Source organism: Diplotaxodon limnothrissa, linkage group LG7, assembly GCF_057381915.1.
Source record: "Diplotaxodon limnothrissa isolate DT_005_m linkage group LG7, D_limnothrissa_male_GT1.1, whole genome shotgun sequence".
Taxonomy (NCBI): Eukaryota; Metazoa; Chordata; class Actinopteri; order Cichliformes; family Cichlidae; genus Diplotaxodon; species Diplotaxodon limnothrissa.
In genome coordinates, this window is record NC_140602.1 from 65,802,461 (window position 1) to 65,830,340 (window position 27,880).

The 27,880-nt window shown below is 42.5% G+C and overlaps 2 protein-coding genes across 3 annotated transcripts in view; one reads left to right on the forward strand and one right to left on the reverse strand.

Annotated features, from left to right (window-relative positions):
• Window positions 1-3,064: 3,064 nt before the first annotated feature.
• znf276 (zinc finger protein 276) lies at window positions 3,065-12,237 on the forward strand. Its single transcript, XM_085360144.1, has 12 exons — window positions 3,065-3,163; window positions 5,131-5,427; window positions 5,715-6,030; window positions 6,126-6,172; window positions 6,261-6,683; window positions 8,102-8,183; window positions 8,269-8,349; window positions 8,905-9,024; window positions 9,142-9,217; window positions 9,670-9,787; window positions 10,098-10,197; window positions 10,899-12,237. The coding sequence occupies exons 2-12, from the start codon at window positions 5,172-5,174 to the stop codon at window positions 11,167-11,169; spliced, it is 1,890 nt and encodes a 629-aa protein (XP_085216270.1). The 5' UTR covers window positions 3,065-3,163; window positions 5,131-5,171; the 3' UTR covers window positions 11,170-12,237.
• fanca (FA complementation group A) overlaps window positions 11,841-27,880 on the reverse strand; it is a 29,600-nt gene continuing 13,560 nt past the window's right edge. Inside the window, exons 21-42 of one of the 2 annotated variants that reach the window (XM_085360143.1) lie at window positions 27,502-27,600; window positions 26,603-26,736; window positions 26,444-26,514; window positions 20,162-20,261; window positions 19,856-20,043; window positions 19,521-19,611; window positions 18,047-18,244; window positions 17,820-17,893; window positions 17,253-17,381; window positions 16,950-17,028; window positions 15,932-16,101; window positions 15,669-15,774; window positions 15,496-15,555; window positions 15,303-15,407; window positions 15,001-15,116; window positions 14,482-14,638; window positions 13,837-13,899; window positions 13,250-13,343; window positions 13,070-13,145; window positions 12,688-12,844; window positions 12,502-12,600; window positions 11,841-12,388 (exon numbers count right to left, since the gene is read on the reverse strand). In XM_085360143.1, coding sequence (XP_085216269.1) covers window positions 12,296-12,388; window positions 12,502-12,600; window positions 12,688-12,844; window positions 13,070-13,145; window positions 13,250-13,343; window positions 13,837-13,899; window positions 14,482-14,638; window positions 15,001-15,116; window positions 15,303-15,407; window positions 15,496-15,555; window positions 15,669-15,774; window positions 15,932-16,101; window positions 16,950-17,028; window positions 17,253-17,381; window positions 17,820-17,893; window positions 18,047-18,244; window positions 19,521-19,611; window positions 19,856-20,043; window positions 20,162-20,261; window positions 26,444-26,514; window positions 26,603-26,736; window positions 27,502-27,600 — 2,459 coding nt within the window. In that variant the 3' untranslated portion in view covers window positions 11,841-12,295. Of the gene's footprint in view, window positions 12,389-12,501; window positions 12,601-12,687; window positions 12,845-13,069; window positions 13,146-13,249; window positions 13,344-13,836; window positions 13,900-14,481; window positions 14,639-15,000; window positions 15,117-15,302; window positions 15,408-15,495; window positions 15,556-15,668; window positions 15,775-15,931; window positions 16,102-16,949; window positions 17,032-17,252; window positions 17,382-17,819; window positions 17,894-18,046; window positions 18,245-19,520; window positions 19,612-19,855; window positions 20,044-20,161; window positions 20,262-26,443; window positions 26,515-26,602; window positions 26,737-27,501; window positions 27,601-27,880 lie in introns of both variants that reach the window. The other variant, XM_085360141.1, reaches the window with a different exon arrangement.

Sequence of the window (27,880 nt, forward strand, 5' to 3'; positions counted from 1 at the left end):
GAAAATCAGAAATCAATGTATAAAAACATCAATGTACACTACCTTCAGAGATATATTTACATATACACAAAGTCTATGTCTCATACTGCAGTTTGCTTATGAAAAAGGGCAGCTTCACACGTTTTCTCGTCCTGTGTGTTCAGCATTTTTTTTTTTTTTTTTGTATTGCTAAAACACAAACTCTGGTTCTCCAAAACTAACTCCCTGAATCAATCACTCTTTTGGCAAAACCTTAAATTGTTGTCATCTAGTTAGACACAATTTTCAATTCTTATTTAAATTCTTTTCAAAAAGCTCGAAACAAATTCTCACTCAATGGTAACAACAGGAAACACAACACGACTACAGCTCTGTTGTCATTCCGTGAACGCGACAACTCAAAATCGTTCACACTGATTGCTAATAAAGCGACCGGCGAGTTCCAGTGAGCTGAAGGTTTGATACCAAGAACGGGAGGAAACAATCAGAGAGGAGGCAGATGAGGAGGAGTGAGATCTACCACAATAAATCACTTCTAATAATCATGATGAAATTTGATTCTCTGTGATAAAACTGTAACAACCCAAATGAAAGAAAGTAGAACACCATAATTTTACTTATAAAAGTAATCTACATAATTCATTGTTTACTATAATGTTTCCTTGACTTATGCGTCTCAAAACCAAGCAGGATGAGAGAATGTGAAACTGTCCACATTCATTAGTCTAAGACTGGAGCCATATACAGCACGTATCACCTGTAAATGAGGGAAGTACAATGCTACCATAATCTTGAATCTTTACACTATACTCGTGTTTTGGTACATCACTTGCTGCGGTGTGAAATGGATGCTCAGTAGAGTTATTATCTTGACTGGTTGTGTATGTGATCTGAAGACACTGTGTGGTTTTTATTGCTGATAAAACTGTTCCCATGCAATCATGAGGTTTTGTCTGACGAGTCAGAGGTTTTGAGAAAGTAGTTTGAAAAGAGAAAGTCAGAGATAAGTATTAACAAATAATTAAATGCAGAGTGGTGTATAAACACACAGTGCATCATGGGAATCCCCCAGCAGCCTACACCTATTGCAGCACAACTAAGGAAGGATTCAGGGTCACCTGATGCAGCCCTAACTATATGTGTTGTCAAAAAGGAAACTTTTAAGCTTAATCTTAAAGGTAGAGATAGTGTGTGTCTCCTGAATCCAAACTGGGAGCTGCTTCCACAGAAGAGGGGCCTGAAAGCTGGAAAAAAAAAGCTAAAAAAAAAGTTAAAAACCCTAGGGACCACAACTAACCCCGCAGTCTGTGACCAAAGTGTTCTGCTGGAGTGATAAGGTCCTCTGAGGTCTGTGACATAAGATGAGCTTATTATTCAAGCTTATATGTGAGAAAGACTTTAAATTTGATTCTGGATTTAACAGGGAGCAAATGAAGAGAAATAACCAGAGTTGGCAAAAGTGCAGACATCCTGTACTTAAGTAGAAGTACAAATGCTATTAGTAAAACGTACTTCAGTAAAAGCTGAAGTACTGATTCAACGTCTTTACTCAAGTAAAAGCAAAAACGTACAGGCTCTCAAATGTACTAAAAGTAAGAAAGTAAAAAGTTGCTCTTTGGAGGATTGGCTGAACTTTGTGCTTTATTAACATAATGATAAAATAAAATAGATTAGGATAGATAGATAAAATAGATGGGAATACAAACTTTAGGCTATTTTTAATTCTACTTATCCTCAGCTTGAACCAAAAGAAAAAAAATCTTTGTTTTCTGTTTCCTACAGAGCCAATGTCTGATTTAAAAACATAAAGACTTTAAATTACCAGTTTATTAAACCCCATTAAGCAGTCCTTACCTTGAAAGCTAAGCTTTCCTCTTTCTCTCTTATCCTGTCTTCCTTATCTTTCTCCATCTCTGAGTGAATTTAGCTCTTTTTTTCTCTCCCTGTTAAACAGAGCAGCTGGACCTTTAGCCAGCAACACACTGTGAGACAAACGCCACACAAACAGTTTGTATGTTGCTGTCACTGATAGAAAAGTTCATTTGAAAGACCTAATGCTTAAAAAATTCACTGTCTTTATTTATGCTCGCTCCTGTTCAGTAGGGCTAAGTGTTGTGGCAATAACAACAACAACAACAACAAAAAGCACCTTCACACTTTTAACCCCTGAGTTTGGTACACACGTCATCTGTTTTTATGCCACATCCTCTGGTGATTAATAAATGAACAGGACCGCCTTTTATGTGTTTCTGTTCAGGCTCAAATCGGTTTAAAGTTTGGATGTTCGCAGTGAGGAAATAGTGCCTCCCCCCAAATAATAATAATAATAATGGATTGGATTTAAATCAAACGTTTACGTGCCTGTTTTGAAAATGCAAGGAGCAGAAAGTACAGATATTTGTTTAAAAATGCAGGGAGTACAAGTAAAAAGTAGTAAAAAAAATACTCAAGTAAAGAACAGATATCTGAAAATTGTACTTAAGTACAGTACCAAAATATTTGTGCTTTGTTACTTACCACCTCTGGAAACAATGCAATTATATACAATAGACTATCAGGATGAGGCTCCTTGCCACTTTAAAATATGTGATTGCAGACAGCCTGGGCAGCTTTAAAGCGGACCTAATGTCTATTGCAGTCACTGACTGCAGTTCTTGTTTCCAAGGGTGACACAAGCAGTTATTAGGTTCAGGGGTCAGTTACAGTTTTACTCTGACGTGGAAGTCCTGTAAACGGTATAACAGCCGTGTGTACTGATGTGTGGAAGGAGTCAGTTTTGAAAAAGGAGAACATGTTTTGAGTGCTGTTTTTCATTTTGGCAGTGAGTCTGTGTGTGGAGGTTTGTGTGTGGAGTTTTGACAAAGCAGTTTTTGTTTTGAGAAACTGAGCCACACTTTCTGGAAAAATTTTTTTACTTTTGAGGCGAAAAAAGAAACAGACAAAATATTTTTTTTTCTTAAAAAAAAAGATGTAGAATTCTACCTCCGGACTCTTCTCTGTGGACGGCAGGTGGCGCTCTCGGGTATCGCCACTCTGTGTTTTGTTCCGGTAGCGCTTCCGGGTTCTAATGTTTACATCTGGGAGCAGCTACAAAGCACACAGTTTGTTTTCCAGGCTAATGAAAACCTTCTTGCACGTTAAGAACAGCATGTTTTCCAAGTGCTAGGACCTGTGCACAGTCACGGTAGGCCCTCCATGACGAGTGCTGTAATTATTATGTCACGTGTGTTGTGTTTTAACACGTCAGCTAACAAATGTAGCAGGCTCATTCATGCTAACCAGCTAACGCTAGTTGAATTAATCTGTAAACAAAATCATGTTGGAGTGTAAAAACTATCCGGGACCATTGTCACGGTTTTTGTTTTATCGGGGGCTTAAATCAAAGGTGCTACGGCTTGATTGGCATTAGTGTCCTGTTAACTTTATCCATGGATGGAGTTCCTGTGTCATCAATGTTAAAGATTTCTTAGAAAAAAAGATTAAACGTATCCCAGAAGATGTACAGATGGACTGATTATGTTCTTTAAAGTAAGACGAAGGTTTCAGAGAATATTAAATGAGGTTAAAAAAATGTTGTATTTATTATACAGCTGTTTTTTTATGAGGGAAAAAACCTCATTCTGCCCCATGGACTCACCGACCACTTCATTAGGTATAGCTGGTCGTTGACAGATATCTAATCAGCCAATCGCGTGGCAGCAACATAGTACATTTAGGCATGTAGACATAGCCAAGAGGACGTTCAAACTGAGCATCAGTGACATGGCTGTTGGCGGCAGATCTGCTGGTCTGAGTATTTCAGAAATTGTTGGATTTTTCCACAGAACCATTGCTAAAGTTTACAGAGAATAGTTCAAAAAAGTGAAAATATTAAGTGAACAGCAGTTCTCCAGGTGAAAACACCTTATTGATGTCAGATGTCAGAAGAATTTGGCCAGACTGCTTCAGGCAGATAGTAAGACGATGGCAACTCAAACACCCACTCGCTACAGCCAAGGTATGCAGAAAAGCATCTCTGAACGTTGAAGCAGATGGGCTATAGCAGCAGAAGACCGCACGGATTGTCACTCCTGTCAGCAAAGAACAGGAAAATGAGGCTACAATTTGCACAGGCTCACTAGAACTGGACAATAGAGGAGTGAAAAACATTTCCTGGTCTGAATTTGACATAAAAAAAAACCATGAAAATCATGGCTCTGTCCTACTTTGTATCAAAAGTTCCGGCTGCTGGTGATGGAGTAAAGGTGTAGGAGATATTTTCTTGGCACACTTTGTGCCCCTTAATAGCAGCTGAATATCACTGAAATACCACAGCCTACCTGAGTATTTCTGCTGACCATGTCCATTTCTTTATGACCATAGTGAATGCATCTTCTGATGCCTGCTTCTAATAGGATAATGCACCATGTCACAAAGCTCAAACGATCTCAAACTAGTTTCTTGAACTGGACTAAAATTACATCCACAGTCACAGAGTACTTTTGGGGTGTGGTGGAACAGTAGATTCACATGATGGGTATGTAGCCAACAGTCTGCAGCAACTGTGTGATGGTTTCATGTCAGTATGAACCAAAATCTCTGAGTAAAGTTTCCAGCACCTTGTTGAATCTATAGCAAGAAGAATTATGGCAACTAAAGGACAAAGAGGTCCAACCTGCTACTAACATGGTGTACTTAATAATAATAAAAAAATAAAGTGCTTGGTGAGTGTATGTACACGTTGATCCACGCTTCCTGCCTCCTTCCTCCTTGTTTGAATGATGACAACATTTCATAAGTTTTTACATTTTACAACTGGTTCTGGTTCTAAATGAAACTTTGGAGCAACATAATAAACAGGATTGATCAATTTGTAGTTAAAGTAAATAGTCTGCGGTACCTTGCTTGACAGAACATATAAATTTTTCTGTTGTTGGCCATAACAAAATGTAATTTAATCTTTAGTAAATGAAATCTCATTAAAAATAGGAAATGGGTTAAATATTTCTATATTTCCTGATGATTTAGCTTTTTTAGAAAGCCAAAACTCTTTGGTGAGCACAAAATATGCACAAAAAACCCTGATATGTACCTGTGGTTGTGTTTAAATGGAACTAAAACTCAGAAATGCTAAATATTTTAAATATTTTATTGTTTATTACACTGACACAGGCAGCCTTCACGAAATCAGCTGCTGACAAAAATAACAGTAAATGATGAAGAAGAAAAGTAGACATACAAGGTCTTCTGAGACGCCGCAAAAGCTCAGCAGGACGCCGATGCCAGTGGATGTCACCAGTGAGAAGAGGTCACCTGGAAACAGAGGGCGACCTCGGAAGACTGCCGCTGTAACCACAGACAGTTTCTACCTGAATGACTGTGCAACAGAAAAGACCACCGATGCAGACTTCAATGTGACGACAGTCGAAGACGCCCAGAAACATCCAGAGACTAAGTCCAGATCTTCAGGTTAGTGGCTCACTACGCCCGTTTTAAACACAGAAAGTTGATGTTAGTGTAAGCTATTGTGGGATATTTGTCATGTGATTCTCAAACTATTTAACTTGGCAAAGCCAGTGCTGACATCGAGTGCAGAAAAAACAATGTTACGGGCCTCTAGTCAGAGGTAGATCCTGTGTGTTTGGCACAAACCAAGTAAAATAGAGTATACTGTATATTTCTCTGTTAATGTGGACACTAGTAAATTGTATTATTGGAGCACTGTAAGATGAAATCAAGTTGTGATGCCCCCTCAGGTAGACTCTCTGCTGCTGTCTGCCGGCTTTGTCACGGGAAGTTTTCTCCGCGCAGCTTGCGGCACGCCTTCAACAAATGGCCTCGGGATTCCCTCAGTATTGTAGACGAGGAGTCAGACGCCGTGGCCCAGTCACCGCTTCTGTTCCACACAGACTTCCAAAGGCTGGTCGGGGTCCAGGTGGACCGTGACCCTCGGCTTTCGGAATTTATTTGCAAGAAATGCCATGCAAAGTTTTATAAGTGCCAAAGCATCCTGATCCGGTTTCTGCAGAGAGTCAATCTCCCGCCTGTGGGGAAGGAGAACCTGAAAAATCAGTGAGTCAATAAAAAAACAAATATATCTACCTGAGGGTGACTGTAAAGTGTTTTTACTGCAGAAAAACATGGGGAAGTGTTTGTGTCTGTTTCAGGAAGAATGCAAAGGGTCCAGAGTCCTCTGTAAACCATTGCTCATCAAGTAAGTAAAACATTACTTCCTTCCTCACTCCATCTTGCTGAAGTTCCATAAGTTGAACTGTTTTAACAGGCTCTTCTGTTTTCTTCAGCTCCCTCATCCTTTACCTCAGACACAAAGTGCCTCCACAGTCTGGTGTCCTGGGCTCATCACCATGGAGAGGCCTGCCGCTCCTGCCCCGACCTGAAGGAGGTGCTGGAGGGCCAGTGCCTGGGCGCCATTAAGGCTGTTTGGGGTTGCGTCAATGGTCACAGATACATCATGGACACTCACCGCAGCACTACCTCCAACCAGTGCTCCAGCAACAGAGCATTAGGGAGTGGGAGGGGTGATGGAGCAATGTCAGAGGAGGAGGAACAAGAACAAGACGGCGAGGAAGATGAAGAGGAGCAATCTGGCGGGAACGGAATGACCTCATCGAGAAGTACTAGTACTGTGGTTCAGCGCAGTCCACCTGCAGCAACGGCTCAGACGCAGAGCTCAGCGCCTGATGACTGGACGGGCGACAACGAAGGTGGGAATGCTTACAGTCGTTCAGACTAACACTGAGACTACCGGTGTATCAGCCCTCTTCAGTTCTTTCAAGATGTTTTATGTTGTACAATAAAAGACTCGCACAAGATCAGAGATAAAACCCCAACAATCAGATAATCACTGTGCTCAGTGATGGGCAGCCACCTCCTTTCGATGTGTAGGAGCAGCAGCTTTACTCTGAGCACCTCCCGGGTGGCTGAACTTCTCACCCTGTCTCTAAGGGAGAGGCCAGTCTCCCTTCAGGGGAAGCTCATTTCTGCTGCTTGTATCCGCGATCTCATTCTTTCGGTCACTACCCACAGCTCGTGACCATAGGTGAGGGTGGGAGGTAGATCGACCGATAATTGAGAGCTTCGTTTTTACATTCAGCTCTCTCTTCACCACAAGGCTGAAGAGGCTGAGGAGTATGATCCCCCTATAGTTGGAACACGACCTCCGGTCCCCCTTCTTAAAACTGGGACCAGGAGTCCCAGTTTTAAGAGGAGTTTTTTTTTTTTTAACTCCCTCAGTGACCTCGCCCCCGGAGATAGGTGAGTCGTCCCCCTTGTCCCAAGACTCTGCTTCCTCCATGGATTAAGGAGGTCCTAGAAGTATTCCTTCCAGCACTCGACAATCTTCTCAGTCAAAGTCAGCAGCGCTCCACCAGCACTATACACAGCGCAGGTAGAGCACCGCTTTCCCCTCCTGAGTCGCCTGACTGTTCACCACAATCTCTTCGAGGCAGTCCAGAAGTCTTTTTCCATGGCCTCGCTGAACTCCTTCCACACTCAGATTTTTCCTTTATCCACTGCTCGAGCTGTGTTCCGCTTGGCCTGTCGGTACATATCCCACAGGCTAACCAAGCCTGATAGGACTCCTTCTTCAGCCTCATGGCTCCCTTCACCTCTGGTGTCCACCATTTGGTTGGGGGATTACCACCACAACAGGCACCAACCACCTTGCAGCCGCAGCTGAGTGCAACGGCTTCGGCAATAGACGTGCTGAACATGGTTCATTCAATTCAATTTTATTTTATTCATATAGCACCAAATCATACCAACAGTTGCCTCGAGGCGCATTTGGACTCAGTGTCCCCAGTCTCCCTCGGGATGCTGTTGAAGATCTTGCAGACCATCTGCACTTAAATGTTCATATTTTTTATTTTCATCAAATAAAAATATATGATTGACTCACATCAGCGTGTCTGAATATCAGTTCATTTTGAAGAAATGAGAATGAGTGTTTCCAGGAAGATAAAATATTAAAGATGTGTATTCATTTTTGGAGACTCGAGACTGATGTGCACAGACATTCCAGCTGAAATATAGAAAATACTTTTTCTTCTTCTGCACATACTGAAACCCATGTTAAGACCTCATCATTGCTCATATTAACATTTTCTCCTCCTCTCTCCTTCAGATTACACAGGTCACGAGGAGGCCTTGTCTCCTGCTCCGGGTCAGCTGGAGGACAGAACTGCTGGCAGTGATCTTTCTGACAGGTTGGTCCCACAGTTCATATTTACTGGTGGTTTGGCAATTATTAGAAATTGAAATTTTTCTAATTTTGTGTTTGTGTGTGTCCAGGGTCATCTCTGAAGATGAGTTTGATGAGGGTAGAAAAGGAGGGCTGTCTGATGAGGAGTTTGAGCCATACTCGGAGAAGAGGTGGGTGCAAATAGAAAAGATGGGCCTGCTATGGTGAAGTAAAGGGAGTGGAAACACCGCCTTATCTCACTATCTGTTATCACCGGTCTACGGGGCCTTTAGTGTAGATCAGCCTGTGAATGTAACACGATAACGGCCGATGTAGATTTGATTAGTTTAGTGTTAAGTCTTGCCAGTCAGCAGCTGTGCAGGCTGTTATTATGAAGCCTCTAAGTTTGGGTCTCCATTGATATACAAGCAGCATGTAAAGAATCACAAGTCTTTAAAAGGTTTGCTGACTGGCCACAGTCACAGTTACACTCTGACAATAAAGGGTAAAAGAAAGAAAAAACCTTTACTACAGTAAAAATGAGAAGCCTGTGCCTGCTACCACACAGCTGCTCTATAATGAACCTCAGCTGTGCACATACATCAGGGCAACAGGCTCATGTTTCCTGGTTGAGCTGTTAATTTGCTCTTTGGATGGGACAGTGACCACCTTTGCAGTTACAGAATATGTTCCATGTCTTTCTCTCATAAGCTCTCACTGAATTTATTTTCCCCTTATCCTTCTAGAGCCCACAGGGTCAACGTCCCAAACAAGAGAAGAAAAAGCTCAAAGGCCCCAGAGGAGCCCAAAATCAGAAAGAAGCCTGGACCCAAGCCAGGCTGGAAGAATAAGTTCAAACCTAAGGGGTACGTGATGCAGCTTCCATTAAGGTCATTTTCAGCTTGGGTGTAGTTTATTCTTTGCTTCAGTTTTTTTTTTTAGAAGAAATGCAGATTAACAATCTGTGTGTTTCTTTTTCAAAGGGAGGAGCTCCCCAACATCTACAAGTGTCCATATCAGGGTTGTACGGCTGTCTACAGAGCTCCCGATGGTCTCAAGGTCAGAATTCACTGCTCACTGTTAAATGAAGCCACCTTCAGTTGTGCATGTCTCCGTGCACTAGTTTTGATCTCCTGTATGAATAATCTTGGCTTGCTTTTCTTTAAAAATTTGGGATAGCGGTCTCATGTGACTGGAGAAATGCTTCTTTATTAAATATTGTTTAACTGTTTTCAGCAAGGTGAAACAATTCCTGAGCATAGCGCTGTCAGAGGTCTGTTTACTGCTAACTATAAAGTGAAATGAATTAAATATGTATGAATGAAATAAAAACAGATGAGATTGATTGTTGCAGATTGGTAATAGTATCAGAGATTAAAGATTAATAATGAGTTATTTCCATTTAAAATGAATTGTCCTTGACTGAAGGCAGTTAAAATGAATGAGAGCAAACGTGCTCTGCCTTCATCTGTATATACGACTGATTGTGTTCCTGTTTGCTGACTTTTTAGAAACACATCAAGGAACATCACGAGGAGGTGAGGGAGCGACCGTGCCCTCACCCTGGCTGCAACAAGGTTTTCATGATCGACCGCTACCTGCAGCGGCATGTCAAGCTCATCCACACAGGTGAGATGTCAGGTTTGACTGACTTTCTGGCTTTCCAGCTTTAGTCATCCAGCTTTGAGTGAGAAATAATTCGTTATAGCTGTTTTTATGCATGCTTTTCACATTTAGGCTGTTTCTGAAGAATGATACACGAATCTAAAAGCTTCCTCAGACACGTGGAACGCAGTACTGATGTTACTAAATCAATCATTTCCATTTCTAAGCATTTATTGTTAGCATTGCATAAATTAATGTTTATAAAGATGTTTTTTTTACCTTACTTTAATGTCTGAATTTGTGGCTCATGCTCGTCGTGTCTGTGTGCTTCCAGAGGAGAGGAATTACATTTGTGACCAGTGCGGTCAAACCTTCAAACAAAGAAAACACCTATCAGTTCACCAGATGAGGCATTCGGGGGCCAAGCCACTACAGTAAGTCCTTTAACATTTTTGTAGCTCATGAGCCGTCAAGCTCTTTTGGTGGCTTCAGATTGATTTTACAAACCTTTAATTGCTTCCTGTTTTCATCACAGAACCACAGAATATGCTTTCAACTGAACAAGTCATATATACCATCAAATGTATGCACATAGATTTATGTATCTCCAAGTTGGGAGATCATCTTGCTCTGGTGCATCCTGCTGACAGACGGTCATACTGGGATCAAGAGTTTGATAGCCAAGTCAAAGTTTCAGCCTATTTATCTCTCCCCCTCAAATTCAGGGATTTGGAAAACATTGATAGAACAACGAGATCAGTAAATGCCCTTTTTGACTGATATCAGAAAACGGGCCTCATCATCGTTTTTCTGGAACTGTTTTTACAGTATTTCAAATGTTTAGTCACTACAATTTTATATGGAAAGTGATGAGCTCGGAGCCTAGAGACCAAAGTCGTCTTCTGTTATTGGAAATAAATCTTTGAAACGAGACTTTCAAAAGTCAAAATAAAATAGAGAAAAATAGTGGCACAAGAACTGAGCCCTGAGGAATTCCATAAGTGAACTGATAAGAGGACAAACAGAAATTCACTTTTTTGAGAGAGCGAGAGGAATGAAACCCATGTTTCCCAGTTTAAAAGCCAGAACCCCATCAGGAGAAATGATAAATGCTTTTGTTTTTTCCTCCTATCAGATGTGAGGTTTGTGGCTTCCAGTGTCGCCAGCGAGCATCACTGAAATACCACATGACCAAACACAAAGCCGAGGCCGACCTGGAGTTTGAGTGCTTGATGTGCAGCAAGCGTTTCGAGAAGGCCCACAACCTGAACGTGCACATGTCCATGGTGCACCCGCTGACACAGGCTGAGGCTCAGAGGGGCAGCGGGCAGCAGCAGCAGACATACCCGGACCTACACACCATCACGCTGACCGGGGAGGTGGTTCAGCAAGAGCAAGACAGATGACAGAAGGAAGTCTTGATTCAAGGCAGAGATACTTGAACTGTGGCACAGGACCCAGAAACAAAACAGCAATGTAGCACGGAGTTTCATTTTAGCATCAGCAGTTGAGTTTTCATCCAGTGTTCCTTCACACTGACGCTCATGACCTTCTTAAGACTTTTCAGCCGATTTGTTGACGACACAGCAGAAAAGACATTAGGTAAGAGTTCAGTGTCAAAGCAATGTTTCTTTACATTGTGCAATTAATATAACGATTCATGAGTTATATCAATTACCTGATATTCAAATCATCCATCTTCTGCAACAAACACATTGCTTCCTGTAACTGTTTCCAGAATAAAACGGATTGTTTATTTGCTTTTATTGTGAAAGAGCAGCAGTAGGAAATGTGAGGCTGGCAGTCAGGATGAGTATATGGAGTGGTTCACCATATATCATATTAAAAGCTAGTACAATTATGACTCTGTGAAATCTGAGGATAATAACTTGAAAAGAGAACAGTACGGTGGCCCTGAGACCTCAACGCACTCATCACGCTGACTCTTGAAAGATAAAACAACCAAAAATTCCAAATACTGAAAAAGATGCTGCCAAGTAGACCAGACAGAAATATTAGAATATGAACTAAAATAAAATTTTACAGTAAGTTAAATCAGATGTTTTACACTGCTGCTCACAGTCTGACAATAACTGATTTCGTAGGCTTTGTGAGTAATCAGCTGTTAAGACCACCGTGTTGTTAATCTTGAATACCTTCATTTAATATCTGACATTCACATTACTGACTGTGTAACCGGCTTAAATGCAGCTGTAATACTGAGACCTTCTCTTTGCCTGATCCAAGTAAAGCGTCTGTATGTGCTGCAATTCCAGGAAGTTTTCTTATCGGCTCACTGCTTTTATTAAGTTATTACAAATCAAAGTCTTCTTTTGAATTGTAGCATTGAAAGGGCTTCAGATGTACATGTGTGTAAGAAAGCGTGTAATGTGTAAAAAAAGAAGAAAAAAAACCCCCAGTGTGAATAAAACAGGTTTTCTTTTTACAAAGCTGAGTCTGAACAGTGCAGTGTTTCCACGTGTTTCTGTTGGAGGGAGGGTTGGAATATTAGCGTGGAGAGATCTCGGTCGATTAGAGGAAGTCCATCTCTGGGCTGGAAGGCTCGAGCTGCACAGACAGCGCCGCTGCCAGCTCCGGGTCCAGTTCTGCACTCAAGGATTCCAGCTGGACCGAGAAAACCACAAGCAGATAGGCGGGACAGGAAGGAGATATGAAGGTGTGAGACAGGTGTGAAAGGGGCAACGGGTAATATACATGCTGATGCACCTTCTGCTCACCTGTCGGAGCTGCCCCGAAGAGAGTAAAGTCAGAGGCGTTTGCGAGATGGCTCTCAGAAGAAACTGCTTGGTGCGGCCAAGGATGTGGGAAGGCTCCGCCTACCAAAACAGATGATGAACGTGAGTCCAGAGCAGTGTGCCAACTCCAATACTGCCATATGACCAGTTAGAAGTTAGAGTACAAACCACCAGCTGCTTCTTAGAGGATTCAGTGTCCAGTGATTGAGTGTTTCCTTCCAGGAAGAGCTGCAGCATGCTCAGGTAGCAGACGATGGCAGTATGGAGGAACCCTGGACAACGCACAGCTCTCTGTAGGAGCTCGGCGCTTTGCAGGAGCAGCAAACTGATCGGCCACGAACACAAGGAAATTTAGAAGGTACAACAGGTACAAATAAGAGGTGAGGTTGGAACTTCCATCTTGTCACGTTTGTGTGTTTTGGCCTGTTGTCGTTCCTAATGCGATGGTGTGTCAGCTTTAGTGCAGAGCAGCATTTAATTTATGTGGCATTCATGAATCAACCTAGCTGTTTGCAAGGCCCCACCTCCACTAAGCAGCTGCAACACTCACCTGCAGAAAGCCCACGGCATTAGTTTTGTAAAGTCATCTGACGTCACCATGGTAACCGACTGATAAATGCTTTGCTCTAGAATTGAGTGAAAAATAAAAACGCAGCACATCAGTTCAACCACATCAAATTCAAATCAGATTTAAAAGATGACCGGAGCACCGAGCTGCTGTTCACTTTACCGCTGGACTTAAAGATGAGCAGCCAATCAGGAGAGTCCATCAACACAGCCAGGAGCTCTGTGCATAAAGCCCGGCCTTCTTCATAGCTCCTCTCCTAGAGGAAAAAAAACCATGCACGTTATAAAACACAGACAGAAATAACAATACAGTCTTGTCTTTTCCTCTTCAATTTATTTTCCATTCATATCCGTTTCCCTCCTATCCCAGCTCTCATTGGTTGACGGGCAGGTGCTCACATGGACACAAATCCATAAAAAGGACTTTTATACACGCAGAATATCAAAAGCAGCACCAGGGTCCAGAGGTTGGGGTCAAGACCATACTGCTAATAAAATATTGTTATCCTACAAATTGAAATAAAATAAGCAATTATCATATTTAAATTGCTAATGTTATGTTCATATAAGTTGTGCATGTCTTCACAGTCAGTTCCTGTGTTCCTGGACTGTTTCTGTGTAGGATTCGTGGAACAAAAACAGACTAGACAAATGCATTGGAAAGACCTGTTTCCACTCTGAGAACTTGTTTATGAGTGTGAATGTTGCACAGTTCTAAATTCCAGCATTGTTGTTTAGGTGGTCAGTTACCTGAGGATATAGCAGTGTTGTCAGGTGGTCGTTAACGCACAGGAAAAGAAGGAAAACGAGCACCTGGAAGCAGAAACACAACAGCATTTTTGAAAAAGTGACTGAAAGCTTTGGAGACCAAATAAGCAGGATGGAGATGGGCTCAGTCAGACAGTGAACCTCTCAGTGTGATACTTTTGTTCTACTCTTCCCTTAATCAGAAGTTTAGATTTATATAACTTTCATCCACATTACCGTATTAGACTTTTTACCTTTACCCACTGTAAAACTGGTTCTATTATGTTGTAATCAAACTGCCTGTATGTGAATTGTATATAATAAATTTAAATATAGCAGCCGAATTAACAGCTGCTGAGAATGACTTCATAAAACCACCCAACGTCAGAAAAGGGCAGCAGCTGCAAGTCTTTTGTTGCTGTTGATTGGCTAACTTTGGATGCTCTGTTCAAAAGAGCACAGTGGATTTGTCTTATTAAACAAACCCTTTCAGCTCCTCTCACTTCTTTTAAGCCAGCTTTCGTCTGAGTGGCTGGTGGTGGGTGGGGCTTCTGAAGAATTCACAGTCTTTTGCCCATTAGATAGAATTAGATGGTGCACTAACTGTGAAAAAATGGACAGCATGCAGAATTCGTTTTATGCTCTTACCTGTCTGTATTTGGAGTCTCTGTCTGGTTGCAGGAAATTCAAAGCAGCTTTGAAGCTCGGCTTGTTTGCCTCACAGCCTCGCCAGACACGATGAAGGCTGGCCGCCAGCAGCAGAGCTGCAGCTGGAGGCATCTGCAGCAGCTGGCCTTTCTCCAAACTGCAGAGCAGATAGAAAGAAGAACTTTAACATGGGGTTTCTGTAGGGTTCACCAAGATAATTAGACACTTTTGAGAACTATTATAACCAAAGGAGGATTCATTTAATATGTTTCACCATAAGTGAAAAGCAACAAGCATTTATGTCTGCATCACATTTAAAGGACTACTCTGCACTAATGCAGCCACAACAAACCCCATGAAGCTCATGAAGGTGGCTGATACGAAGAAAAGTGTGCAAAGCTGTTACAGACATCAAGGCAGTCTAAGATGTGAACATATTTCATGTGACTTGTTCAGGTGTGAGCAGCTGTGAGGAGGTGTACATAATTTGCTGACAGTGGTTCATGAAGGAGGCGTTACCTGCAGGCCCAGTGCTGACATTCCGTGAGGAGCTGCAGCTGCTCCGGCAGCGTCTGTTCATCACACAGACGACGCCACAGTGACAACAGGACCGGACGGAGACGCTGCCACCAGTGCTGCACACGGACACACAACAAAGACGCTATATTCCTGTCATGTCTCTACACAACATCGCAGGCTTCACACAGGCTCTAATAGATCACTGATCTGTGATTCCAGTGATAAAAGATTTTAGGACTTTCTAAATATTGAAGGTGCCAAATGTGTTCAAAGGCATTTTAGTCAGAATGAACAGACAGTACCACTGTGGAGATCAACAAAACAGGACATTGCACGCTGATCTGAGACCAGGCTTTGTTGACTTCATATGTTGGTTGTCCACAACGTACACTGGCACCTAACAGACCCTGGAGAGGAAGCACACCTCTCAATAATCTCACAAGCTCACCTAAAGGTACAACCTGTATGAACTTTAGATTTCAGAAAGATTCTTACTCTCAGGAAGTGTGCAGTTATCTTGCAGGACAGCACGCCTGCTGGAGAACACGCTTTCCTCTAGTGCATGAACAGAGGGGAGTGCAGGTGAAGAAAGAGGTGAGCATAAAAAGTACTTTTTCCAGCCAAACATTTAAATCAGATTAATAAGAGACATTAAATGAGCTGCTCACCTGATGCTGGTTGATGTGTTCTATTAGCCTGTTGCAGCTCAGTGTTGTTCCCCCTCCATCAGTGTTTACTTTAATCAACAACACAGCTGGAAGAGCCAGGAGCACTCTGACACACACACAAACAGTAATTCAGTGGATTAACAATCGCAATGAGCCGACACGTATCGCAGAACGAGTGTGCCAACAATACCCCATCAGCCTTATACAGCCCCCCCTTTGGCCACGCCCCTGCAATGCCTCCCTTCTCATATTTAACAGCGTACCTGTTCCATGTATGCAGCAAGCGCTGCAGGCTGACGTCAGTGCTGATGCTCTGTGAGGTCACTGTAGAGGAGCATCTCTGAAACAACACCTCAAACAGGAAGTCACCCACACCAGCTCTGCTGCCATGGCTGCCAGACCGCTCCATCATGTCCATCTCATAGACAAGCTCCTGCACATACACAAGCACGTAAGTGTTATTCACTAGTTTAACTGAAGTCACACAGACTGTACACTAATGAGTAAAACACAACATGGAAGCTGATGACGCTCCAGAAGCTGCTGTGCAACTTCTGTGTACGAGGGCTTTTATTTTTTCTGTTTTTACGTCTAAAAAAAGACAAACTTTACTACTACTGATATTTCTGCTTGTTCTGCAGAGTGAAGTGTGACACTTAAGGAATTTTTACCCATTCTGTAGCCATTTTTCACAAATCCACGCTCTTTAATTTTCAGGGCTTTTATTTTTTATTCATTGAGCATTCAGAATTTTTGTTGCATGTTTTTTAAATCAAATAAAAGGCTAAGATTATATTATTTTATTATAAGAATATATATGTAAGAAGATCACTTCACTAAAATATTTTTCTTGATCACAAAATGTTTTGTGTGAAGTTGCTAGCTTTAATACAATATACCTCAATATAAACATTATTTTTACCACACTTTATTAACTATAATGTCTACACAGCCCATCCATATGCTATTGCTGCAGAAATGGGGGGGAAAGGAACTTTTCAAAGTTACGTATCATTTTTTATAGTCATGAATACTTTTTTAAAATTTTACTACCTGTTTCACCAATTGATAAAACTGCAGAAACAGTGATAAACATTAGCATATAAAAGTCCAGATGGTGTTACTGATACACAGCAGTTTGACTGTTATACAGAAACAAAGCAAAACCGCCTTCTTTTTTTCCATATGTAATAATTTCTTAAATATTACATTAGATTCTTTGTTTTTACCAGGTTTATAATAAACAAGCTTTTCCGAGTGGTGCAGTTAGTGTACACGCACCTGGAGTCGGGACAGGATGTCTGGTAAGCAGGTTCCTCTTCCTGGCACTCTGTGCTGTTGTGCTTCCAGGCTCTGCCAACTGCTGACATCAAACATGCACACATGGACACAAATCCATAAACACTGTTTGTCAGGTTAACTGAACTTTTCCAAGCTCTAAAAGAGGTTTTTAAGTTACCACAAGCACTTTGCCTCTCCCACCGTGCCCTTCCTGACTTGAAGAAACATTTTTATTTGGGTTCTTGTCAAATATCTGACAGGTTCATTTTAAGGACTTCGCACATTAATGTTAACTACTAGTACCTTAACTGCTGGTCCATGATGGCATTAAGCAAATGAGAACAGAGGTTTTTCATGTCTCCTCCGCAGCCTCCCTGCTTCTCTGGACGAGTCAGATAAAGCTCCATGCAGGCCCACTGCTGATACTCCTGACTGCAGAGAGGAACAAATAAATAAAAGCAGGAACCCAAACAACTTTTTTTTCCTTTAGAGGTGCAGGGGAAGAAATTTCATCACAGAAAGAAGTATTTCAGATTTTAAGTTGACCAATCTCTCCTTCAAAGTCCTCTTCTGCACCTCTAGACCACCACAGCTTCAGTATTTTTGCTTGAAAGTCCTCTGCACAAGTTTGAGGTCTGCGGTGAAACAGCTGATTTGCAACAGGATCATAAAATTAGCAGCACCGCTTCAACCGATCTGTACGTGCATAAGGATTCATCCTGGAAGTGGAGGCTGGGCCAGTAGGGCATGTTTTTTTGCCTTTTGTTTCATTTTAAGTGCAGAGTTTCTAAACTTTAGATTAAACTTCCTATTGCTTTTTATGGCATAGATTTTATTTTCTAAACTCACACGGTGTGTTTGCCGTCTTACCGTTCAGCATCAGGCAGGGCGTCCTCACTCCTCAGTACTCTCAGCTCATTAGCTAACCATTCTGAGAACAATAACTAGACAGACATAAGGAGACTTCATGATTATTACATCAATACAGCTACTCCATGAATCATTTTCTACATGCACTCAAACACCTGTGCTCATTAATGCAAACAATGTTTGCACAGGTGTGTGTTTAATGGAGAAACAGGGGACCCAGCACAGACCTGATACTGTGGTATCTGTCTGAGCTGCTGGAAGGCAGCGTTCCTCCACAGATGCCAGGCCGTCTTCCTCCAGGTGTTGTTGGAGTCAGTGATGCTGCTCCACAGCCCGGTCTGTTTCTCCTCCAGTTGTTCACTTAGCCCAGCATCAGCTACAGTTCCTCTGGCTTCAGGTAACAGTCGTGGGATGAGGTACAGAAGCTAAACACAAACACAGAATAGTATAAGTAGGTTTAAGTAATGAAAGGAGGGAAGGCCCAGAAAGCTGGTTAAGACTGACGATACACAGAATGATGTAATAAAGGCAGGAGGTGTTTTTAATGAGTTTTAAGACTTTATTCTATATCGCACTTTGTTTATTCGGGCTGTTTGTTTGGCTTTATTGATTAAATAAAAGGTACAAATGCAAGCACTGAGCAAAGAAGTGGTTTGCACTGTGACTGTGCAGCGTCTGTCATGATATTTGCATTTGTTCCGCTTCTTTTTACACAATAAAATCAAAACTTTGCACCGCCCTCATTTCATAGCCAAGGCCAAGCAAGTGTGGAGGAAACATAAGCTCATTATAAACTATTTGATCACATGCTTTTATTTCAGCTTCTCAAAGGCAGGGTGCGAGGTAGTTCTGCGTTTCTGTTTTATTTTATTGCAAGTCTCAGTTTTGGACACATCTGTTTTCTAGATTTAGCCCTCAAATTTAACCCTGTGCTTAAAGGTGACCCATTATGCTCATTACCAGCTCCATGTTTTTATTCCTGTGCTGCACTAGAATTGCTTTGTGTTGGTTACAGTTAAAAGAAAAATTCCTTATTTGTCTCTTTTCTGTGACTTTGTGCAGCCCCTTAGGTCACACTCTGCCAGAAACCAGCTGCTTTACATCCATTAAGGCCACCTTTGACTCTTTACCCAGTGACAGCCTATAATGAATTATCATCAAAGCTCTTTTTCTGAAAAGAGTGATTTCTGTCATATTTCATACCTGCTTATAGAACAAAATGTTCGGGTTTGCATCAGAAATTAGAGCGAGTACTTTATTCTAATAGCCCTCAAACCACATCTTTGTTGATATATACTGAGGTGTCAAAACTTGTCATTAAGGCTACTGGGCAAAGTCATCAAATGTCATCTTTATGGGGGAAAGAGTTAAGACAGCTTTCGTCTGATTGGCTCAGTGGGTGGGGCTTCTGTGCTCACAGTCAGAGCTGTGAGTCTAAAATGGGCAAATTAGGGATATCTAATATTTAACAGTAAAAGTTCACATAGATTACTTTACATACACAGAAATCTTTAATTAAAAGTTTCCAAGAATATGAGCATCCATATTTGTCGCAGTATGTATATGACAGGAAATAAGAAAAAGCATAAGACAAACAAACGGCCACCAAGAAATTATTCTGGAAAGGTTTGCATAAATTCTGGAAAGAAAAGCAATAAGCAAACCTCATTACTTAATCACATGTCAAATAAAAAAGGTTACCTTCTTATAGAGACTATGGGGGATACAGTCCTGCTGTTGAGGCAGTGAGTCCTCTCTGCAGATCCCATAACAGACAGCTGCTACACACAACCTGGACATCCACAATGAGCCAAATCACTATTACTGAACATATATTGTAGATGTAAAGATGTGGATTGTATGCATGGCCAATCCTTGTTAGTTACAGGTGCAGGACATTATCATTAACAAAGGAATTAAATATGATATCCACATACATTAACCAGTCAACTTTCTCTGCTGTAGGCACATAAAGAGAGCATGCAATCATTAAAACGCTCCATTAAAAGTCAACATCCATGCATGGAAAGCCTCACCTGGCACAGAACAGCATGTTGGCGTGTGTGCTGCAGGACAGCGCCAAGCTCAGAGCCTCTTCAGCCGGCACTGGCTCAAGCCGAATGGGCAGCACCAACTGAACCAGAGGACCACGAGACACCAAGGAATACAGGTGGACCAGGAATGCTGCCAGGCCGAGTATATGGGCAGCATTCAGCGACAGCCACTTCACATAGAAGAATAAAAAAACTTTTTTTTTCTTAAGCATGAGAATAAAATTAAAAGTCCACGACACAAAGTGAAAGTCAGATATAAATAGAGGGAATAAATGTGGGTTTATGCACCTGGTTGTGAAGCAGGTCCCAGAGTCTGTGTATGAGGCTGGAGAGGAGCTGTGTGTTACCAAGCAGAGCGCTCACAAACCTCGAGGCCCATGGGCTTTGTCTAAAGATGCAAACAATTAGAGCAGCAGCAATTAGTCGACTGAAAGGAAACTGGTTAGGATGTAATTTGACGACCAAATATAACTTTAATTTATTGTTTTCTATAGCTCTTTATTAGGGGTGCAACGATACTCGTATCGATATTGAACTGTTCGATACAGTGCTTTCGGTTCGGAACGCATATGTATCGAACAATACAAAAGTTGTAATTTATTTTATCAACTTTCCTTCTGACGATGCTGTCTGTGTTGAGCGCTCAGTGAATCTGCGTTCGACTACTCCGCCTAGGCTGCACTGTCGAGCGCAGATCCACTGAGCGTTCAACACAGACAGCATCATCAGAAGGAAGAGCACAGGGCAAGCTAGCGAGACAGAAGTTAAGCTCTCCTTGCAACATGGCAAATTGAACCTACCCCACCCTCATTCAGATCTGGCGTTTGGAATTATTTTGGTTTTCATGTGACATATGACCCTGAAGGTAAGCGCGTCATGGACTAAAGTAAAACAGTATGTTGGGTGTACCACGCAATGCTCAATTACATGGGTGGGAACTAGTGTGTTAGCGCAGTTAGCTCGTTAACGTGTTGGCCGTCTAGCCCCACGCAGGGGTAGCTCGTTAACGGAGATTTGCCGTGTTGTGGCGTTAACATCATTTCAACGAGATTAACGCTGACAGCACTAGTGGGAACACAACGAATATGACTGCACATTTACGCCGACATCATCCTAGTACAAAGACAAGTGGAAGCAGACAAAAACAACAAGCGTGCATGCTACAAACTTTACCCGAGTCATTTAGACAGCCGTTAGCACATGATTCTCCTTATGGGGACCTGCTATGTTTAATATTGTGGCGAGCTCAGACAAGGAGGAGACGGAGGTATCGTTTGGTCTTGCTTCCCGTGAGCCAGCCAGGAAGCACAGCCGTTTATTGACATCTGCAGAAGAACACTGCCGCTAGCTAACTGCTCAGCGCGGCAACCGCACAGCAGCAACAACAACAACACCACACAGGGCGCCCTCTGACCCCGGAAGGACACACCGTCGCAGCGAGAAGGCGTCACCCGTCACTATGGCAACATAAACAAAACATAACTGTACAAACAGAACCCCGAACAGCCCTGACCCGCTACATAGCCCCCACCTAAGGGGTCAGTCGTCCCCGACGACCCCATTACCCCACACAAAGTCCTGCAAATGTCCAGGTGCCTTCTTTTGGCGCACCGGCCGGACACGACTGGCGGGGGAAAAGTCACTCGGGTCAGAACATGGGGTGCCACCATCATCCCACTTCTGACACCAATGTGGCGAGCTCAGACAACGAGGAGACGGAGGTGTCGTTTGGTCTTGCTTCCCGTTAGCTAGCCAGGGAGCACAGCCGTTTATTGACATCTGCAGAAGAACACTGCCGCTAGCTAACTGCTCAGCGCGGCAACCGCACAGCAACAACAACAACAACACACAGGGCGCCCTCTGACCCCGGAAGGACACACCGTCGCAGCGAGAAGGCGTCACCCGTCACTATGGCAACATAAACAAAACATAACTGTACAAACAGAACCCCGAACAGCCCTGACCCGCTACAATATGCTGCTGAGAATATAGCCCAGAAGAAGCGGATAGTATAGCTTTTATTTCGGAAAGAGCCATTTCTCTGTAATAAACTCTCTTTTCCAAAGATGAGTGATTCCTCAATCAGATACAGGTGTTACCGCGCCAGATCCGCGGCCCCGAACCGTAGTAAGGAAACCTCTGGCAGTTACTTACAGGTCAACTCCGCTAGCAAAAAGATCGAAGGAGGCGTAGGAAACTGCTTCACCGAACTTTATTTCTTCTCTAAGGCACGAACACCGCGTACAGTGGGCTGAAACAGTTTACTCACAGCGAGCATCGCCGACACAACTCTGGCTGTCGAGGGAGTTATTATATTCCTTTTATTTATTTTCTTTTCGTCTCTTCTGTAGCTAACCGTTACTTTTTCCCCTTCTCCGCTCTCTCTCTTCACACACACACCAGGCAGTCCCGCTACACACATCCCGAATACATTTCCCATCAGGCTTCATCCTTAAAGGGCCATGCCTGTAACGGCAGGGCTTGCAAAATCGCTAGCCCGACGTCCCGGGGCTAGCGATTTTTCCAGTCGGGCTACCAAAATCTATCTCTGCCCTGCCCGTTGGGCTATTGTAGGAAGGAAAAATATATGTCAATGCTTTTGCATTCTTTCGGAAATGTAGCTGGGTAATTATGTCATTGGCATCGGTGAGCCACTGTCAATATGTGACATATTGAAATCGCGTTTGAATTTGCGCTTGTTCTTTGCTTTCACTTTGCAAATGTCCAGGTGCCTTCTTTTGGCGCACCGGCCAGTCACGACTGGCGGGGGAAAAGTCACTCGGGTCAGAACATGGGGTGCCACCATCATCCCACTTCTGACACCAATGTGGCGAGCTCAGACAACGAGGAGACGGAGGTGTCGTTTGGTCTTGTGTTCTTGTGCAGTTTGCCACAAACGAAATCATAGACCCCCTATACTTGCTTCCCGTTAGCTAGCCAGGGAGCACAGCCGTTTATTGACATCTGCAGAAGAACACTGCCGCTAGCTAACTGCTTAGCGCGGCAACCGCACAGCAACAACAACAACAACACACAGGGCGCCCTCTGACCCCGGAAGGACACACCGTCGCAGCGAGAAGGCGTCACCCGTCACTATGGCAACATAAACAAAACATAACTGTACAAACAGAACCCCGAACAGCCCTGACCCGCTACAATATGCTGCTGAGAATATAGCCCAGAAGAAGCTTATAGTATAGCTTTTATTTTGGAAAGAGCCATTTCTCTGTAATAAACTCTCTTTTCCAAAGATGAGTGATTCCTCAATCAGATACAGGGCTCACGAAATCGCTAGCCCGACGTCCCGGGGCTAGCGATTTTTCCAGTCGGGCTACAAAAATCTATCTCTGCCCTGCCCGTCGGGCTATTGTAGGAAGGAAAAATATATGTCAATGCTTTTGCATTCTTTCGGAAATGTAGCTGGGTAATTATGTCATTGGCATCGGTGAGCCACTGTCAATATGTGACATATTGAAATCGCGTTTGAATTTGCGCTTGTTTTTTGCTTTCACTTTGCAATCACGCGAACTGTGTATGTCACACAGTGGAAATTTGTATTTATCTTGTATATTGTTTTTATTCTGATTTTTAGTGTTTATTTATGAGTGTTTTATTTGCATGGTTTTATTCTGTTTCTATTGCATGGTTTTTAGTGTTTTATGTGACATGGTTTTTATCCACTGTGGACTGGCTGGCATGGGACAAATTAGCTGATAGGGACCACCTGCTGAGGCAGGGGTGTGTCCAGAGGTGGCCTATCAGCTGTGTAAAGACCTTTTAAAAACAGGCTAGCTGAGCACTGAAGAGAGAGGCTGGAAGGTTAATGCGAGATGGCCAGTGTGATGCGGCGACCAAGTCCTGACCTCATGGAATGGCAACAGTAAGAGACAACGCGTGTGATTGGCAGCAGGGCAGAGGTTTACCTCTGCCTGCATTTGTGAGTAGGGTCTCTACTGTTGTTTACTGGGTGCAGCTGGATTGGGAGAGGGTCACCATGGCCATGAGCCAGGGCCGCTTCTGGGACCATTGTTCTGGCCCCTATTTGTTATGTTGCAGGACACCGACGCAAGGGGAGCTGTGGCGGTGGTCACATTATGGATTCGGGTGCAGAACGCAAGCCGGGCTGGGAAGTGATGGGCCAGCGGAAGGACAAGAAGATGGGTGGCTCTTTCTTGTCTGCTGAAGACGGGGCTGGCGTGGACTCTGCTCTAAAGGAGGAATTCCTGGCCTGCTGATGGACCCATAATGAACATGTGGCCTAATTATAGCAAGGGGGGTTTTAGTGAATGTAGAAAATGGTAGTTTTACGGGTTTTAGAATTGTTTTTAGTAGAGAGCAAACATTTTATTACATACATTTTAAGGGTGTTTTTATTTGTGCTCCCTGGCCTAGTAATAAACTGTTTCTGATCAGACCTGCTTCCTCTCTGTGCCCGTGGTATCTGACTCGCTTGCTCCCCCTTGTATTTTAAAGAATCTTTCTTTTTAGCGTGACATTCTGGCGCGACCGCTTTAGTGTTCGCCACGCGCTACATGTATAGAGAGCGAAAGCACTGATTGGTGAGTGATGATAATTTGCGCACCAATTCCTCTGACATAGTCTTATCAATCGTTAGCTTACTATGCAAACATGACAAGTGAAATCTCCCGCAGCAAGCTTAAACATATGAGAGGTTGATCGCGCAGAGAATCGCTGACCGTTATGTGTGTGTGTAAAAGTATTTCAGTTCTGCTGAGCCAAATAAGACAGGTCAGGGTGAAGAAGTGACAGCCAAAGAAAAGCTTACCACAAAACGGAAAAGTTATGACAAATCAGACTATAAGGCAAAAAGAAAGTGCAGCTTTATGGTTTCATGGACAAAAGAATTTCTGTGGCTGCAATATGACGAGCTATATAACCGGGGCTGCACATAAGTGGTCCGCAGGTGCGCATTCGCTGTCCAAAAAAAAAAAAAAAAAAAAAACACTCACAAGATATGAAGTTGCAACGCGTGTTTGCATACATAAGATTTTCTGGAGGAGGACAGACATTTGTTTAGAACTCTTGAAGATGTCGAAGAAGCTCCTTTAAGCAATTACTTTGGTGTTCCTCCACCTCCAAACAAATGTCAGAAGGAGTCCGAACCACAAAAGAAGCGCGTATTCTCGGAAAAGTGGTTGCAGGAGGTGAGCTGGCTTCAAACAAATGATGAACGCACAGAGATGTGGTGCGGAATGTGCCGTGAAAATCCCACTCTAGCGGACAAAAACAGTGCTTTTTATATGGACGCAAACGTGCGTTGCAACTTCTTATCTGGTGCGCGTCTTTTATTTTGACAGCGAATGCGCACATGCGACCACTTATGTGCACCCGTGTAAATAACATAATGTTCTGCCAGGTGTGTTGTTGGTTTTCTCTCGATTTCTGAGTCGACAAGCGCCTTTGTTACTGGGACCAGTCATTTTAAGAAAGGCCCCCATTAGAACCCATGAGAAATGCAAGAAATGCATTATTGCTCAGTCTGCAATATCTTTCCCAGAACAAACACCAATTGCAAATAACATACTAAAAATAAACCTGAAAAATCTGTTTAGAACAGCGTACTATGTTGCAAAGAGTGAACTACCACTGGCAAAATTTAGCAGTCTTTGCAAACTTCAAAAAGCAAATGGCCTCGATCTTGGTTCCACTTGTCTCTTGACTTCAGCGGAAATTTCAAATTCAGGATCTGACACAGACTGATTCATGTCCTACACAGTTCTTACAAGTTCATAGAAGTTTCTGTTCAATTATAGCCAAGTATTTGAGTTGATGATTGTAATTTTTATACAATGTTGTAATTTGTTTTTCAACAATTTTTTGATTAATGTTTTGTTTCCTTTACAATATTATACATTAAAGTATAATATTGTAAAGGAAACAAAACAGGAAACAAAACATCAATCAAAAAATTGCTCTCTTTTTTATTCGGGCTACTTATATTTATTTTGGGCTACCAAAAACTGAAGAGTCCCTGCCCGAAGGGCTACCAGGGATTTTGAAATTTTGAGAGCCCTGAGATAGATTTATTTTTTTAATTACTTTTGTTTCAGCAACATTAAATTTAAAAACTGTACTTTTGAGTTAAAATATATATTTATAATTTTAATAAATGACAAATTAAAAAGGCATGAACATTTTTTTTGTATCGAAAAAATATCGAACCGTGACACCAAAGTATCGAACCGAACCGAACCGTGAATTTTGTGTATCGTTGCACCCCTACTCTTTATATAAGAAGACTCTGAAGGTACCCTGGACAAGGTTTTATTTACATCTTGCAGAGGTCAACTTTCATTTTACAGGCACTAGTTAATATTTTGGCCTTTTAATTGGACAACACAAAGGAGACACATGTTGGTTTTATCACACCTTCAAATCAGTCAGAATCAGGATTCCAGATTCGGTGTTAATGATTAGAACCTATTTAGAAACTTGCTATCTGTTATTGCAAAGCTCTATTAAAGGCTTTGAGTCTGGCAAGGCATTTAAAAAGAGCTCAGGATTATTTAAATATACGATTTGCAACTTTTCCTGAAAGTTCCTACTCACTTATTCGGAGGGTTTGATTTGGAAGAATTTAGCAAGCACTGGCAGAAGTTTCTTAGGATCATATTGACAACCTGAGAGAGAGTCAATAAAAATGCATACTAGTTAGCACACACATACAGCAAGAGGGCTGCTGATTTATAGACTTTCATCAGTGCGTACTTTGACATGGAGCTCGGAGGATGGAGGAGCGTCAGTGTGAAGACTGATGACCTTTTGTCCAATCGGATCGTCGGGACGACCAGGGAAGATGACACTGAGCGTGTGTGAGATCCTGGACAGCTGGGCCGACATGTCTGAGGACACGTGAGTGTTGAACAAACTGTGGAGGAACCTGAAGGCCTAACACAGGCTAAGCCTTCATCAAAACTATTTTGTATACTTTTTCAAACGTACACATCATTCAGTAGCTGAGCCTTTATAACAGACACTCACTTCCTGAGGGTCTTTGATTCACATACTGTAGCGCCATCTTGTGGTTCACAACACAACAAGCCAAAAGCAGCAAACAAAACAAAAAAACTCTTTATTAGAGTGAAAAAGGTGGAATAACGTGGGGTATGCTTTAGGACAGGCTTTAGGACAGGCCTGCCTTCTGACTGACAAGTCGGGGCCCTTTGCACGGTGAGGCATCTGGAGGCTTCACAGTGGGACATTATTAACCAGTGGGCAACATTATTTTGGCTATGCCCATTTCTTATGTACAGAATGTGTACTTGTTGTTTAGCCCTCTTCTTTTTGTAAATCCGAAGTATTATATATGAGGAACCCTATAATTAGGCTCAAATTAGTTTAATTTGATGTTTAGCAACTACATCAAGGAGTTTAAACTATCAGCTAAAATATTACTAACCAAATGAAAGTACAGACCTGAAAGTGAGGTTTGTACGCATGTTGCTTAAGTTTAAATGCCACAAATGAAAAGTATATATAAATAAATAGAGATAAGATCAGAAAGACCTAAGAAACTGGTCTCTGTGTGAATCTCTATTATACACTGGTGAAGGGTTTTCCTTGACAGAATATAAAACGTGTGAGTGAGCGCATGAACACCTTCCCACCTCCATCATTTCCATCAACGACAAGTTCTGCAAACTCCTGCAGCTGAACCTTCAGGACCTCCAGGGGGTCATCATTGCCGTCTGAACACGTAGCATTCACTGAAAACAGGAGATGAGGATCAGTTTCTGACTATGAGATTGTTGTATTATATGAAATAAGTGCAAAGCTGAGGCTGCACAGGTCAGCTGCTTATTATTTATATGTACAGGGCTCTCAGGGCTGAGAGTGTGGAGACAATTAAATATAATCAGCAATCAGTCTAACCTGTCACTCTCAAGCACAGCAGCTCAACTAACAGAGTCTCTGCAAAATTATACCCACGCGTAGACTGAAAAACACAAATCTGTCAAAAGGTGACAGAATTTATCGCACCGGTTT

What these genes read in the sequence shown, in the direction of transcription:
- znf276 (XM_085360144.1), top strand. Translation starts at nt 5,172, where the DNA reads ATGATGAAGAAGAAAAGTAGACATACAAGGTCTTCTGAGACGCCGCAA. An exon ending in AATAAGTTCAAACCTAAGGG is followed by an intron (nt 9,025 to 9,141) that starts GTACGTGATGCA and finishes TCTTTTTCAAAG; the next exon opens with GGAGGAGCTCCCCAACATCT. An exon ending in TGTCAAGCTCATCCACACAG is followed by an intron (nt 9,788 to 10,097) that starts GTGAGATGTCAG and finishes GTGTGCTTCCAG; the next exon opens with AGGAGAGGAATTACATTTGT.